This window comes from Solanum verrucosum, unplaced genomic scaffold, assembly GCF_900185275.1.
Source record: "Solanum verrucosum unplaced genomic scaffold, falcon-dt-bn FXZP01000222.1, whole genome shotgun sequence".
Taxonomy (NCBI): Eukaryota; Viridiplantae; Streptophyta; class Magnoliopsida; order Solanales; family Solanaceae; genus Solanum; species Solanum verrucosum.
In genome coordinates, this window is record NW_026020027.1 from 52,640 (window position 1) to 66,867 (window position 14,228).

At 34.2% G+C, this 14,228-nt stretch overlaps 2 protein-coding genes across 2 annotated transcripts; both read left to right on the forward strand.

Annotated features, from left to right (window-relative positions):
* The first annotated feature begins 1,222 nt into the window (after positions 1–1,222).
* On the forward strand, positions 1,223–5,385 carry LOC125821169 (cytochrome c oxidase copper chaperone 1-like). Its single transcript, XM_049500581.1, has 2 exons — positions 1,223–1,404; positions 4,935–5,385. Exon 2 carries the CDS (start codon positions 4,947–4,949, stop codon positions 5,184–5,186), a length of 240 nt encoding a protein of 79 aa, XP_049356538.1. The 5' UTR covers positions 1,223–1,404; positions 4,935–4,946; the 3' UTR covers positions 5,187–5,385.
* Positions 5,386–7,900: 2,515 nt separating this feature from the next.
* Positions 7,901–13,701, forward strand: LOC125821191 (probable ubiquitin-conjugating enzyme E2 26). Its single transcript, XM_049500604.1, has 8 exons — positions 7,901–8,060; positions 8,897–8,999; positions 10,710–10,802; positions 10,913–11,932; positions 12,017–12,080; positions 12,415–12,554; positions 12,640–12,951; positions 13,120–13,701. Exons 1-8 carry the CDS (start codon positions 8,014–8,016, stop codon positions 13,426–13,428), a joined length of 2,088 nt encoding a protein of 695 aa, XP_049356561.1. The 5' UTR covers positions 7,901–8,013; the 3' UTR covers positions 13,429–13,701.
* The last annotated feature ends 527 nt before the right edge of the window (positions 13,702–14,228 follow it).

Sequence of the window (14,228 nt, forward strand, 5' to 3'; positions counted from 1 at the left end):
TATGATAGTGATGTTTGTGATGTTTGAATCAACATGAGTGCAACTTCAGCAACATGCTAGAAAAACATTGAAAATATTCTAAACTTGGCGTGAATTATTATTTTAATCTTTCAATTATTGTTAATCTAAAAAATATCTATCTACTTATTAAGTAATTTAAAAAATACTCCTCTTATGCCACTTGTCATTCACCTATGCATATATGTGAAATTTTCTATGGATACAGTGTACACATAGATAGATATATATAGTTAAAGAAAAAGTATTTAAACTAATAATTTGACAAAATTGTATGGTAGTGAAAGAAAAAAAATGATATGTTCAAATTTATTATGTCCAACTTGTGGAAACTTTTGTCAAAATTAGAATTTCAACATCATAAAATTACTTTTCTTTTCTTTAATTCTGCCGACATAAAATTACTCCAAGAAATTTCAACATCAAAGAGGAGTGTTTAAATACTTTTTTCTTTACTATATATATCTATGTGTATATCGTATCAATAATTTTTTTTACATATATGCATAGGTGAATGACTTGTGGCATATATAAGAGGAGTGTTTTTTAAATTTCTTAATCAAGTAGATAGGTATTTTTAAGGTGGTCAATAATTGAGGAACTAAAATAATAATTCACGTCAAATTTAGAGTATTTTTAATGCTTTATCTCTTAAAAAATAAATTACAATATCATATAATAAGGTGATCAATTTGCAGCCTTTGATGCTAACTTCAACCCACCTCATGTTTAATTGCATGTTAATTTGGGATTGGAAGTTGAATTCCTTGTAATAGAAGTGACATGTACCCAAGGGGAGCATGTCAAAATGGAAAGCAAAAAATATTAAAAGTAATATGAGCGGTAGATATTCATTCATTTTTAATTAGAGACGATCTTGAATTTAAGTTTTTGAATAAACTTATCTTTACTTTTTGTTTGGATGATTGTTATGTATCATTTTGTAATATGTGTTATATTGTATTGTACTGTTTAATGAGTATAATGTTTAGATAAATTATATCGTTTTCTTTCATTACTCAAAGTATGCTTTTATCCTTTTAAGCTTAGTCTGACCGACCATTGAGATATTCTCAACCTCATATCCTCAGGACTAGACGAGCTAATAATCACGTCTACCTATCAAGTCCAGATTTTGATTTATATAAAATTCAAATTAATCGGATCACAAAAAAAATATCAAACACCGAATGAAAAATAAAATAAAATAAAAACTAAAAAGGAAAAGCAAAAAAGGGAGATGTTTGGCACATTTGTAAACCAAAAGTAGTGGGAGAACTTAACCTTTTTTCCTTTCTTAATAAACCTACCAAGTTAGATTCGTCAACAGATACATCGCCGTCTGCAATCAACCGAACGCCGGCGAAGAACTACGGAGCAAAACAGGTAAGCCGTATATCTTCATACTATTTCATTCGAAGTTTGAAGTATCGATGATTGACAATTTTTGAATTAATCAGTTTTTTTTCGGGATTTTTTTACTCCGATAACTCAATTAAACCCTTGAATTTGTGTTTTTGTGTGCTCCGTCACTTTGATTTTAGAACCCTAAGCGTTTTGATTACTTATTTTTTCGATGAAACAAAGTCAGAAATATATGCCTAGTAGCGGAGATGGAATTTGAAATCAATTGATCCATTGTGTAATACAACAATAAACCCACAGGTGCGATCTGTGGAGGGTAGAGTGTACGCAGACCTTAATGACCGTGAAATTTACTAGTACTTTGAGCTAATCGTAATCTCCGAAACTCAGAAGATGATGAGTTCGCCCCTCTTAGCATACTCTATTTAAATAGTGGATTTAGTTCACTTGGTCGAGGGCTTGAACTTGTTGCCTAAGACACAAGTCCATCGACCTTTGCTAATTGAACTAACCACTAGGGCTGTTGGAGGTAATTTTTGTCGCCGGGGCAACAACAACAAACTCTGTGTAATCCCACAAGTGGGGTCTAAGAAGGGTAGTGTGTACAAAGACCTTATCCATACCTTGAAAAATTACCTTGAAAAGGTAGAGAAGATGTTTCCGATAGAACCTCAGCTCAAAACAGATGAAAAGACGAAAAGACAACAGTAGCAACAAGCTAGAACAAAAACAAGAGAATACAGTAATCGAGGCTAAGAAATCAACAGATTGTAATAGAAATCTTAGAATACGAAAATACAAGACTAATACTAATACACTAGGGAATAGGAAAACGAACACTCGACTACCTACTAACATTTTATCCTTATTGTCGACCTTCACACCCTCCTATCAAGGGTTATATCCTCGATGTGCTGAAGCTACGTCATGTCCTGCCTAAGACCTCATCCCAATACTTCTTAGGCCTAATTCTACCCGTCCTCAAGCCTTCGACCGGCCAACCTCTCGTGCTTTCTTACCGGCACATCCACACTTCTCTTTTTTACAAGCTTGAATCATCTCAACCTTACTTCTCGTATCTTATCCTCCACGGGGCCACTCCAACCTTGGCCCGAATATCTTGATTCCTAATCTCATCTCTCCTTGTATGCTCACACATCCATATCAGCATCCTCATCAATTCTACTCTCATCTTCCAGACATGAGAGTTTTTGACTGACCAACACTCTTTCCCACATAACATAGTCCGTCTAACCACCACTCTATAAAACTTATCTTTAAATATTGATTGCATATTCTTATCACACAGAATACCAGCTCAATAGAATCTTTTTTTACTCTTAATTTATAGAAACATATTATCTTTTTTCACCCAAGGGTGCCTAATAGTTAAGGAAGTGGATCGAAAATCATGAGGTCTCAGGTTTAAATCCCACTTGAGGCAATAAACATTAGGTGATTTCATTATATTTGTTCAGCCCTTGGTGGATGGAGTTACTCGATACTTTTGCTAGGGGGAGGTAGCAGGTACCTCATGGAATTAGTTGAGGTGCACGCAAACTAGACCAGATAACGCTATTATTAAAAAAACAAAGAAGTGTATTCTCTTTTGTTTCTTCCAAATGGTTGATTCTTTTTCCATCACGTTCTGAATTTTGATCCATGTTTTGTGATAAGGAAATTAGACAGAAGCACTATTTGCTGAATTACGGACAATGAACACCTGCTGTTCATCATTTTAAGCATTTTTAAATTCGAATTATCCTCCTAAGTAAAGATGTTTTTTATCCTTCTTAATTGTAGTATAGAAATGTCTATGTGAATAGTTTGTTATCCAAACAATTATGACTTCTCCATATGTGTTTTCCCTCACAAAAGTGATGGATTGAAGGGGACTCTAATTTAAGGAACATCTAGTTTCGGAGAACTTATAATTTGTTTTTGGAGACAATAATGGAAGAGCAGAAGTGATATAGAAGATTCATATAGCTGACAATACCCGTTTGGGTTTTAGAAGTAGTTGATTGATTGAAGTAGACCTTATTAGGAAATTTGCATTGTAAAGTGGCATAGTTCCTAAAGTTAGAGAATCTCACAAACTATCACTGAATACACACTTCTTTTGTTGAATAATTTTCACTTCACCTTTTCTATTTCATTATGTATATTGTCTGACACGTCATGTGGAATGGTTAGTAATTTAGTTGACACTTGGCATACTATTGCTTAATTGTTAAACGTCCAAATAGACAACGCTCTTTGAGGTAGAATGTAGCACGACATTGTAATGTCATCAACGACATCATTTGTGCCTCTTGCGAATGTGTTTGAGATTACATCTTTGTTGGAGAAATATGTTAGTATGAAAGAACTTATGTTGTGAGAAGATTAGTATTCATTTGGTTAAATAGAAGATGAAAAAAAGTGAATGGAAAAGCTCTTTTTGGTAGTTGGGGTGGGGGTGTTATGGGGAGAGTTTTTGCCTGGTCAGGGGAAGAGGGGTGCAGGTAGATTAATCTTTACTCTGATAGTCCTCAGAGATTTTTTCCCCAGGAGAAAGCTTGTCTCTCTTATCTTTTAGCCTCCCCATGAGAAAGCTCTTTTTCCTAGGATAATATAATTATCATTTGGGTAAACTGATGAACTCATATTTTAAAGGTTCTAAAAAACATATGCACACTTAAGAGTCTTTTTGTTGTAATATGAGCTGGAAAAGGGTACCGAAAAAGCATAGGGAGGGGGGGGGGGCATGGGATAGAAAAAGAGATTCTGTTTTTGGAAGCTCTATATGTTTTGAAATTGTTTTAGTAGTGTAAATATTGAGGATTTCTTTTAATAACAAGTGCATGTTGTTTGACATAGAAGTGATGTGGAAAAAAAGGAAATCCTAATACTTGCAATATCTTTCTCCACTTATTTTCTTAAGAATTGTGGTTAAGCATTTAAAAAAGGACTCCGTCAGCACTAGCTGTGCTCGATTGCTCATGTTTAATCAGCTTTTGATTACTTCATGTGAAGGTGGTACAGTAACACTTTTTTGTGGACTCCATAATAGATTATTTGATTGATGAAATTGTAAATTTGACGTCCTATCAATGTTTTCGATAGACACCCTTTTGGGTTTCTTCTCCTCTTCTGGAAGTTTTGATGAGTTGAATTTGAAAATGCATTTCTTATACATTTATTTTGGTCCTTTCTAGTTTGTTTGATCAAGTTTTTGGGAAGCTAAAAGTGCTTATTGTTTTTTTAAAAAAAATGCTTATTTTAGAGAGTTGGGTGTCCCTGAAGCACTTTTGGAACCTTGGCCAAACACAGATTGTTACTCTAATATTGGCAAAAATGTTTATAAAACTGACTAGTCAAACACAAACTACTACTCTCCAGGAGTACTTTCTCGAAAAACACTTAACAAAAAACTCTTTTCAAAATAAGCAGATTTTAGAAGTTCAGCCGAACAGACTATCTGTTGGTTTTTCTTATATTAGTGTGTATTTCAGTGCTCAAGTGTCCTTCAGATAGCCGTTGTTGATCGTTATTTCTTACTCCTCCAGTAATCTTTGACGATGGGTGGACTGCCGATAGAGAATACATCCACAACCATTTCCTTGTCGAAACTTCCAAAAGATCAGAAGTCAGCCGCATCTACAATGCCCGATTCAAAGCCAAAGAAGAAGATTTGCTGCGCTTGCCCTGAAACTAAGAATCTGAGGGATGAATGTATTGTGGAGCACGGTGAATCTGCTTGTGAGAAATGGATTGAAGCTCATCGTAAATGTCTTCGAGCTGAAGGCTTCAAGGTCTGATAATAGTGATAGAAGCAGATTTCTAACTAAAAAGACAAACGAAGATACATTTTTTTGTATAATGCCCAGTTTGTTTTTGGGACCATACAAGCTCTCAATTAGCTAATGTTTACAGATCATTTATACAGAGGAATTTTGTTTATCCAAAGTTCAGGAATAAAGCTAGGAAATTGAATAATCGATTTGCTTGGGCAGGAAAAGATATTTTTTCTTAACTATTTGTATTGTGAATTACATTTCTGGATGTAGCCCCTAGCCAAGTGATATTGGAGGTTGTGTTATTGATTGTTCATAATGGGCCTACATTTCACTCACATATCGTAGTTTTTGTTTTTGTGAATTACATTTCTTGGTCTAGTTTTTGTTTTTGTGAACTAGGTTTCTTGATATATATCGATCAATCTCGTCTTGTTCAAGTGAATTCTCCTTGCCAAACGAGATTGGAGGTTGTGTTAATGATTGTTTATAATGGACCTACATTTAATTCACATATGTCACGTAGTTTTTGATTTTGTACATTTGTCGTCCCTGTACCCCTTTCCCACATTTTCTATCTATCATTAAAATTTAGTAGTAAAATGGTGACATTCCTCACTTAGCTTTGCACCCATCCGTCCTAGCACCTTTGCTACCAATTTCACAGCTTATTGTAAATCAGGGTTAAACTCGGTCCTCGTCCTAGAGTTTTTATGAAGACTCTGGTGGTGCATGTGTATGATAGGGCTCTCGTAAGTGCCAAATATCAGTGATGTGGTTATAATAAGTGTGGAAAGTTGATAGTATACCTCGACTTGCAGTGAAAGTACTATTTGTGCATCAAGATTCAAGTAGTAACAAATGCTTGTTAGGAAAATAGTATTAGTGTTTTTTCTTGTATATATATATATATATATATTTAGAAAATAGAAGTTTTTAGCACCTTATTAGCTCACTTCTCCCATATTCTTTGGTTTAATTTTGTATGATAGTGTATGAATATTTTAATACAAGGTAACTTGAATTATAAAGCAATAATATGTTATATCTACTTAAATTGTAATATCAATATAAAGTTTCCTTTAATAGAATGTATCCTTAGGAATATTTGGTATTAATATCTAATTCAATTAGTTTAACTTCAATAGAGTTATTAATTACATTAATTACTTGAAGAGAGTTAGTATATTTATTTTCACATTATGAAATACTATATTTTATTTATTTGTTTATTATTAAGTGATTAAGAGTCTAGAAAGAGATGAATTAATGAATGATTATTGAGATCATCAACCTCAAAGGAATTAATGAATGATTATTGAGATCATCAACCTCAAAGTTCCACATTCAAGTATCGACTATTTTGAGATATTGTTATATATAAAGTGTTTTTAATATACTGAAAGCCATTTTTTCAAAAAATGATATATTGTCAAAATAAAAGTTACATAATTCAAATAATGACCTGAAAATACTTTTTTGAGATTTTTATTAAATGTAATCTAATTAAGATATTATTACATTAAAAGTGTATTTTAATATGACAAAATCCATTTTTTTCAAAAATGATATTAAAAAAAGGAAGACCTTTTTTCAACTTTTCATTAATGAGTCAGAAAATACTTTTCTAAGATTAGAAAATTTTTATAATAAGTAATCTGATTGAGATAATATTATATTAAAAGTGTACTATTTAATATGCCGAAAGCCATTTTTTTAAAAAAAAATCTTGCCAAAAAGGAAAAAGAAAGAAGTAGCAAAAAAATGTTTTCCTATGTTTGGTCAATGAGTCAGAAAATAGTTTACAGAATTTCTTTATTTAATATTTAAAAATTGATAAAAATATTATTTAACTATTAGTTAAATTGTAATATAATATTAAGAGTCGAAATAACTTTTAAAAAAAACAACTTTCACCCCAAAATAAAGTTTACATATTTATCAACAACCAAATAAAGTGTGTATTTGATAATTTTTTTAAATTTAAATGAATTCCGTCACATAAAATCTTAGGTAGTTTTTTTTTCAATCTGCTCTAGTGTTAATAGACAGAGTTATTTGATATTTATTACTGATGGGAGAAGATAGATATTACGCTGAATTAGTCGAAGTGTGAAAACTTAGTCCGAACACCACAATACAAAAAAGCACACAACAAAACTAACATACAAATACAATTCCACAAATATAATCTGAATAATAATAAAAAAAACATACACTAACCTTATTCCTACTTTATGAAATAGAAAAACTATTTCGAGTAAATCCTCGACTCAAAATCCTATCCTAAAATTTAAAAACATGAAAAGTAGGCGATTCTTTCTATCATCATAGTTTTGGTGAACATAATTACATGTTACATATTGCTGATCGAAGAAAGTAGATATTACATTAAATAAGTCGAAGTGGACGGAAACTTAATTCAGACATCACGATCATAAAAAATAAAACCCAACAAAAAATAACATTATAACATATCAATGTATTTTCACAAATAACATCTACCAAAGTCCAAAGATAACACATACGCTAACTTTATTCCTACTTAATAACAATAAAAAATTATTTCGAATAAATCCTCGACTCAAAACTCCGCCCTATCAACTTAGCCAGGCGGGAAGAATGAGTCATAAAGCTCAAGTCTTAACTTATTGGAACCACCAAAAGTTTCACAATATATTATTTTTGGTTTCTTTGTGAGAGTAATTTTTTAAATATAGAATCCACTGAAGAGACGGAACATAGCAATAGATTTTTCTGTATATATTTTTTCAATTTCATCGATGAAAATCTGTGGAATTTAACAAGCCAGACCTAAATCGCCTCTTTCAATTCTCTGCAAAATCGATCCATGGAGACTCATAAACAAGTAGCAACATACGTTTCTGAGAATTCCAAGTAAATAGCACAAACCCAGTTGATCATTTTCTTTTCTTGTCTTTATTTGTTCAGATTTTTTTTTTTTTTTGATTTTTGATTGTATTGATTTTCAAATGAAAGTGTGAAAAGATAACTCTTTTGATGATGGGATGTATTGGGTATCTGTAGAATTAGTCGAGTTGAAAGTGGAAGTATCTTTTTTTTGATTTTTGATTGTATTGATTTTCAAATGGAAGTGTAAAAAGATGACCCTTTTTGATGATGGGGTGTGTTGGGTATCCGTAGAATTAGTCGAGTTGATAGTGGGGGAGAGAAGTTGGCCTGGACACCATGGTTGTAAAAAGAAAGATGACCCAGTTGATGATTTTCTCTGTTTTTAGGGGAAAAAAAGAGAATTATAACGAGGGTGTGTGGGTTTATGCACTTTTGATATGTTATTATGGTGTTCCTAGGTTGATGATTGTATTGTTTTGTTGTGAAAAGGAAAAATAACTCTTTTAAGTATAATTGGGGTAGTTTTGTTGATTTGATGGTATTGAAAAAGAATGCCCAAGTATTTGGGGAAGCCGAGGGTTGTTTCTCTATCTCCATGAGGTAGAGGTAAGGTTTGTGTATATCGATATAAACTGGGTATGTTGTTGTTGTTGTACATGTTTTGGGGGTCTATGATTTTGATGTTATTGAATTCAAAGTAGATAATTGATGAGTTTCTTGTTATCTTTTAAGTGTTGATGTGTCTGTGATATTGTTGATATATTGTTACAAGTTAAAAACAGACCAGTTGATCATTTTCTTGTTTTTGTCTTTATTTAAGCATTTTCTCTGTGATTTGTGATGGTACTATTGATGCACAGGAAAAGAGTGTTTCCAGGTGGAAGTGCAATTGATGTTGAGGTACTGGAAATTTCGCGACCTACCAATTGGAGTTCGAAATCAAAAACTCCTAAGAAAAAGGAGGTATAAAATTATGTACTTTGTACCAGGATTCTATCTTTTTGCATTTTTCTTTTGTTTCTGAATTGATTGATTACCTTTAGCTTGCGCACTTTCAGCTATAATATATGTTAATGACCTCTTTGAATCATCTTGCTGATACACATTTTACCCCCAATGTACAGTTTACTATTTTTTCTTGGCTTATTTGGTGGTAATTGCACATGACTGTGAATTTGCATTTTCAGAACTTTTGGCTTTGCAGAGAGTTTATGTTTCTTTTTATTAGAGTAGCCAAATGAAGTGTGTTAACGTCAGCTCCATGTCATTTTATCTCCCACTGTCCCTCCCAAGAAATCAAAGATTTTCTGGAAGAAACTTCTATGTCAGTCCAACTTTTGTATGGTCCTATTGATGTTTAATTTTCTCACTTATTTTCAGCAATGTTCAAGACTAGTTTGTGCCATAGTGAACACGTCTGAGTATGGAGTACTATCCGTTATATTTACCATTGGATTTCCAGGTAGAAAGGAATAGTAGGATATTTGATGGTGTAACAGATTGTATTCCTCGTATGAAATTCGGATTATTCAGAACTTAATACTATTGGAACCAAAACAAGTAACCGATGTTGGAGCAAAAGAATTCTGTAACCAATATGGGAGATATCCAAGGACTTATGGGCTCCTTACTTTTTTATGTACCACTTGTATATGGGAGTTTTTCCTCACATCAATAAATTATTATTTTATCAAAACAACGAGAGTAAAGTGCTTAGGCATTTGCATCCAAGGGTGAAGACTAAATGTCAATGAAGAAAAACTGAACCAGGGGAAATCTATTTTTCAAAATCTGAAGAAACACAAAGTGATTTCTTCCTATTTATAGAAATCTTTTACATAGTTACTTGGTACTTTGGCACCCAAGGGTGTGGCCTAGTGGTCAATAAAGTGGGTTGAGAATTATGATGTCTTAGGCTCAAATCCCAATTGAGACAAAATCACTAGGTGGTTTCTTCTCATCTATCCTAGCCTTGGTGGATAGAGTTACCCGATACTTGATGCTGGTGAGGGGTGACATGTATCTTGCGGAATTGGTTGACGTGTGTGCAAATTGGCCCGGACAGTATAGTTATTAAAAAAACGTTCCTTGGTGCTTCATTCTAGTAGGAGGTAGTAGGTACCGGTAAATTAGTTGAAGTTAGTGTGAGTTGGTCCAAAAAATATGTTCAGGCATTTACTTACCCTGTCCTCAACATGCTCTTGTACTATTTTTCAAATATTTTCTTTGTAAAAGTTAATTTGAACTTGTCTATAGATTAGTTTGGCATTACCATAATCCTCTTAACACATATGCAACATAATACATTCAGCTAGATTTCGCTCTCCTTTATGTGAGCAAAAGCTAGATATATCTGGATATATTTTCTTCCTTTCAACTAAATAGAAGTTTATTTTTCCTACGGTAGAAATCTTTTGATATGTATGAGAGTGCCTCTTCAGGAAAATAGAAAATTGATGAAGGACTAGAGTCCTTCAGATTAGCTAACCTCTTTTGACATCTTTTCTGTTTATTGATTGTGTGTATGTATGCCTTTTAGTCCAAATTTGCAGGAGATTCTGTTGGAAGTTTGGTTTTATTGACAAGACAAGCATTGTTGTTTTGACTTGATTTTCTTTCCTTGTAACATTATTGTTGGCCCTGACACTAGTAGTGCTGATGTATTCTTTGTAGGTTATTTTCCATGAAATAATAGATGTTGACGAAGAAGATTTTAGTGATGTTAAGCACTCTTGTGGAAATGTAAAATTTAGTGGCAAGGGGAAGGTAATCAGAGATTGCCAATGCCCTCTTGTCAAAATACTGGTTCTTTTCTTGTTCGTCTTCTATGCTGTCCCTTGTTGGAGGTCTAATTTTGTCAATCACATCTCTTGCAGGATATTTTGGTTGGTAATGGTAGCTCGGGTAATAGTGGACCAGTAGATGGGGTTCAGTCTTCAAATACGAAATGCCTTTCGTCATCAAAAAAGAAGAAGAATTGCCTTTCAGTATCTAATAGTCCAATTATTATAGACGAGTTTGGTTCTGATGTACTATTCGGTGCTGATGAGAACATGGACATGTATTATGATGATTTAGTGTATTCCGACTATGCTGTTTTACAAGCACATTTTGATAACATGGATATCCCCCCTGGAGTTGAGGTTCCAATCCCATGGATGCCTGGTCCCATGAAAGAACAAATGGTGTCAACCACTACAAGTACTTCAGGAAGAGATGTCTCTGGGGCAGTAAGGGACCAGTCCACTCCATTTAGCAGCTCTACTCTCGTTGGTCAGCCTACACCGTTTGGGTCGTCTTGGTCATCCCCAGGACCTGCTTTAGGCAAGGAGGGACAATTAGTCATTGGAAATTCGAATGAGAAGAGTTCGAAGGGAGCAAGTAATTCAAAGATCCTCTCATCTGGGGCAGAAAAAAAGTTTTCCAATATTAGAAAGAAAATCCATTCATCCGGTGCTACAGCCTCTTTTGATTGGAATAACCCATATAAATTGTATGAAGAGTCATTATCTCATTATGGAAAGAAATTAGGTTCATCCGGTGCTACAACCTCTTATGGTTCGGGCAACCAATCTACTCCTATTGGGCCTTATTTTCCAAATCCGGTGGGATCTCCAGTGTCTGATATGAAGAATTTATTTCTTAATCAAACCACTCCAATTTCAGCAGGAATTGCTCATGCATCAGCTGCTATGACAAACTATTCCCCCCTGAGTTTGCATAAAAGGGCAACAACTGCAGGATGTCCTTCAATTCCTTCAGGATCGGCTTGTAATGGAGAGCAACATAGAAATTTAGCTGAAATTCTGAAGAAATTCCAAGTTTTCAAAAAATTTGATACTGTTGAGGATCATTCGGACCATTTCTATTCTCGACAGGCTTCTTCAGGGAACCTGGTTAGTTTATCCCAAGTAAAAAATTTCAAATAACTTCAACCAGTTTTGGCTTCATTATCTTATGATATATCTATTCTACTGCAGCCTTCTAAGAATTGGGCCAAGAAAATACAGGAGGAATGGAAGATACTGGAGAACGATCTGCCTGGTATACAAGCAAGTTTCACATGATGTGTTGTGATTTTCTTTTTTCATCGAGCCTTTGAAATTTAAACATACAAAGGCCTAGAAATTCTGTTTAGTCAGGGAAGTCTGAATATCTCAGCCTTTCATTCCTATATACCAAGGCTAGGATAGATGGGAAGAAATCACCTAGTGTTTTTTTTGTCTCCGCGGGGATTTGAACCTGAGACCTCATGGTTGTCATCCCGCTTCATTGACCACTTGGCCACACCCTTGGGTGCAGCCTTCCATTAGTTATAACACATGTTTTTTGCAATTTTCTTAATCATGCACTCATCTTATTGTCTTTTATTGAGCAGATACAATATTTGTCAGGGTGTACGAATCAAGAATGGATCTGTTAAGAGCAGTTATCATGGGTGCTGATGGAACTCCATATCATGATGGCCTTTACTTCTTTGATGTTTTCTTTCCAAGCAACTATCCCAGTGTCCCCCCAGTATGTATCTCGCTTTGTCTCTGAGGCCTGTACTGCTTTATCCTTTCGACCTTTTGCCTAACACCTCCCTACCTATTGTTTCCAGCTTGTGCACTACCATTCCTTTGGCCTTCGAATCAATCCTAATTTGTATAACTGTGGAAAAGTCTGCCTGAGTCTACTTAACACTTGGACTGGCCAAGGGAAGGAGAAATGGATCCCTCGTGCATCTACTATGTTACAAGTCTTGGTGTCCATACAGGGGCTAATTTTAAATGCAAAACCCTATTTCAATGAGCCTGGTTATGCAAACACAGGCGGGACAACCAGAGGGGATGCAAGCTCACTGCAGTACAATGAGAACACTTACATTTTAAATCTGAAAACGATGGTCTTCTCCATGAGGCGTCCACCAAAGGTATCCTTATTTTCTTTTATTCTTTGCCTGCTGTGATCATCTTCAGTGGTTCTTAACCATTTATTACCAAAATAGGTTCTATTGTTATGCTTCATGACTATTTCTTGACTTCATTCACACTTGTGGTTCTAAATCAACTACTAATTCCAAATGCGCTTCTTGCTGCAGTATTTTGAAGATTTTGTATTAGGGCATTTCTTTCGAAGTGCTCAAGATATTCTTGTGGCATGTAAAGCATACACAGATGGTGCTCAAGTAGGTAGCCTTGTCCGGGGTGGTGTTCAGGATGTTGATGAGGGCGACAAAAGCTGCTCACCAACTTTCAAGGCTTCTTTGGCCGGATTCATCAAGACAGTTATAGATACATTTAAGGAGATTGGAGTAAAGGATTGCGACAAATTTCTTCACTTGACACAGAGAGGGACTGGAGTAGCACCTGTTGTTCCTGCAAACACTGCGAATTATTTCTTCAGTTGAGACCATGCTGACATTGGATTTTGACAATAGGTGAATTGAGACTAATTTTTGCCCAACTAGTTCAACTTTAATTGGGTAAAATATACTAGTACATTATTAGCTTCATATTATTAGTGCTCTTTCTAGCTTTTGTTCAGAGTTTCCTCAACTGTTTTTATGAGTTCATAAAGAGCAAAAGTAGAGCTCATTAGAGAATGATGAATGACTTCTTCATCTGGTTTATCATATGTATAGATACATCTACTACAATTTATATAGGCTTTTATTATTCTTCTCTCTTTCTCTTTGCATAATGATCTAGTATGTGAAATTAACTGATTCGATTAATTCAGATTTGCACTACGTTAGACTTATTTAAGGGGGAAAGCTCCCTTCCGCCCAATGCTAGAGGTGTCAAACTCCTAAACGAGTTAAAATTAACTGAGTTATTAAATAGACTGATTATTAATCAAGGTCGAGTGTTATTGAGATGAACTAAAACAATGTGTTATAGTTCATCCCGTTAGTTTCGTTACTAACTCGCTAAAACAATATGTTATAGTTCATCTCGTCAATTATGTGACTAACTCGCTAAAACAATGTGTTATAGTTCATCGCGTCAATTCTGTGACTAACTCGCTAGAATAATGTGTTATAGTTCATCACGTCAATTTTTTTAATAACTTGCTAAAACAATGTGTTATAGTTCATCCTATCAATTTTTACTAACTCGCCTAAAAACAAAGTGCTAAACTAGGTTTAGGTTTTCTAGTCATTGAAAAAATTGGACAAATTATATTTTTATGAGTTAGTTTTATCAC

Coding starts and splice junctions, on each gene's coding strand:
- LOC125821169 (XM_049500581.1), top strand. CDS start 4,947: ATGGGTGGACTGCCGATAGAGAATACATCCACAACCATTTCCTTGTCG.
- LOC125821191 (XM_049500604.1), top strand. CDS start 8,014: ATGGAGACTCATAAACAAGTAGCAACATACGTTTCTGAGAATTCCAA. Junction 9,000..10,709: donor AAACTCCTAAGAAAAAGGAG/GTATAAAATTAT, acceptor TATTCTTTGTAG/GTTATTTTCCATGAAATAAT. Junction 12,555..12,639: donor ACTATCCCAGTGTCCCCCCA/GTATGTATCTCG, acceptor TATTGTTTCCAG/CTTGTGCACTACCATTCCTT.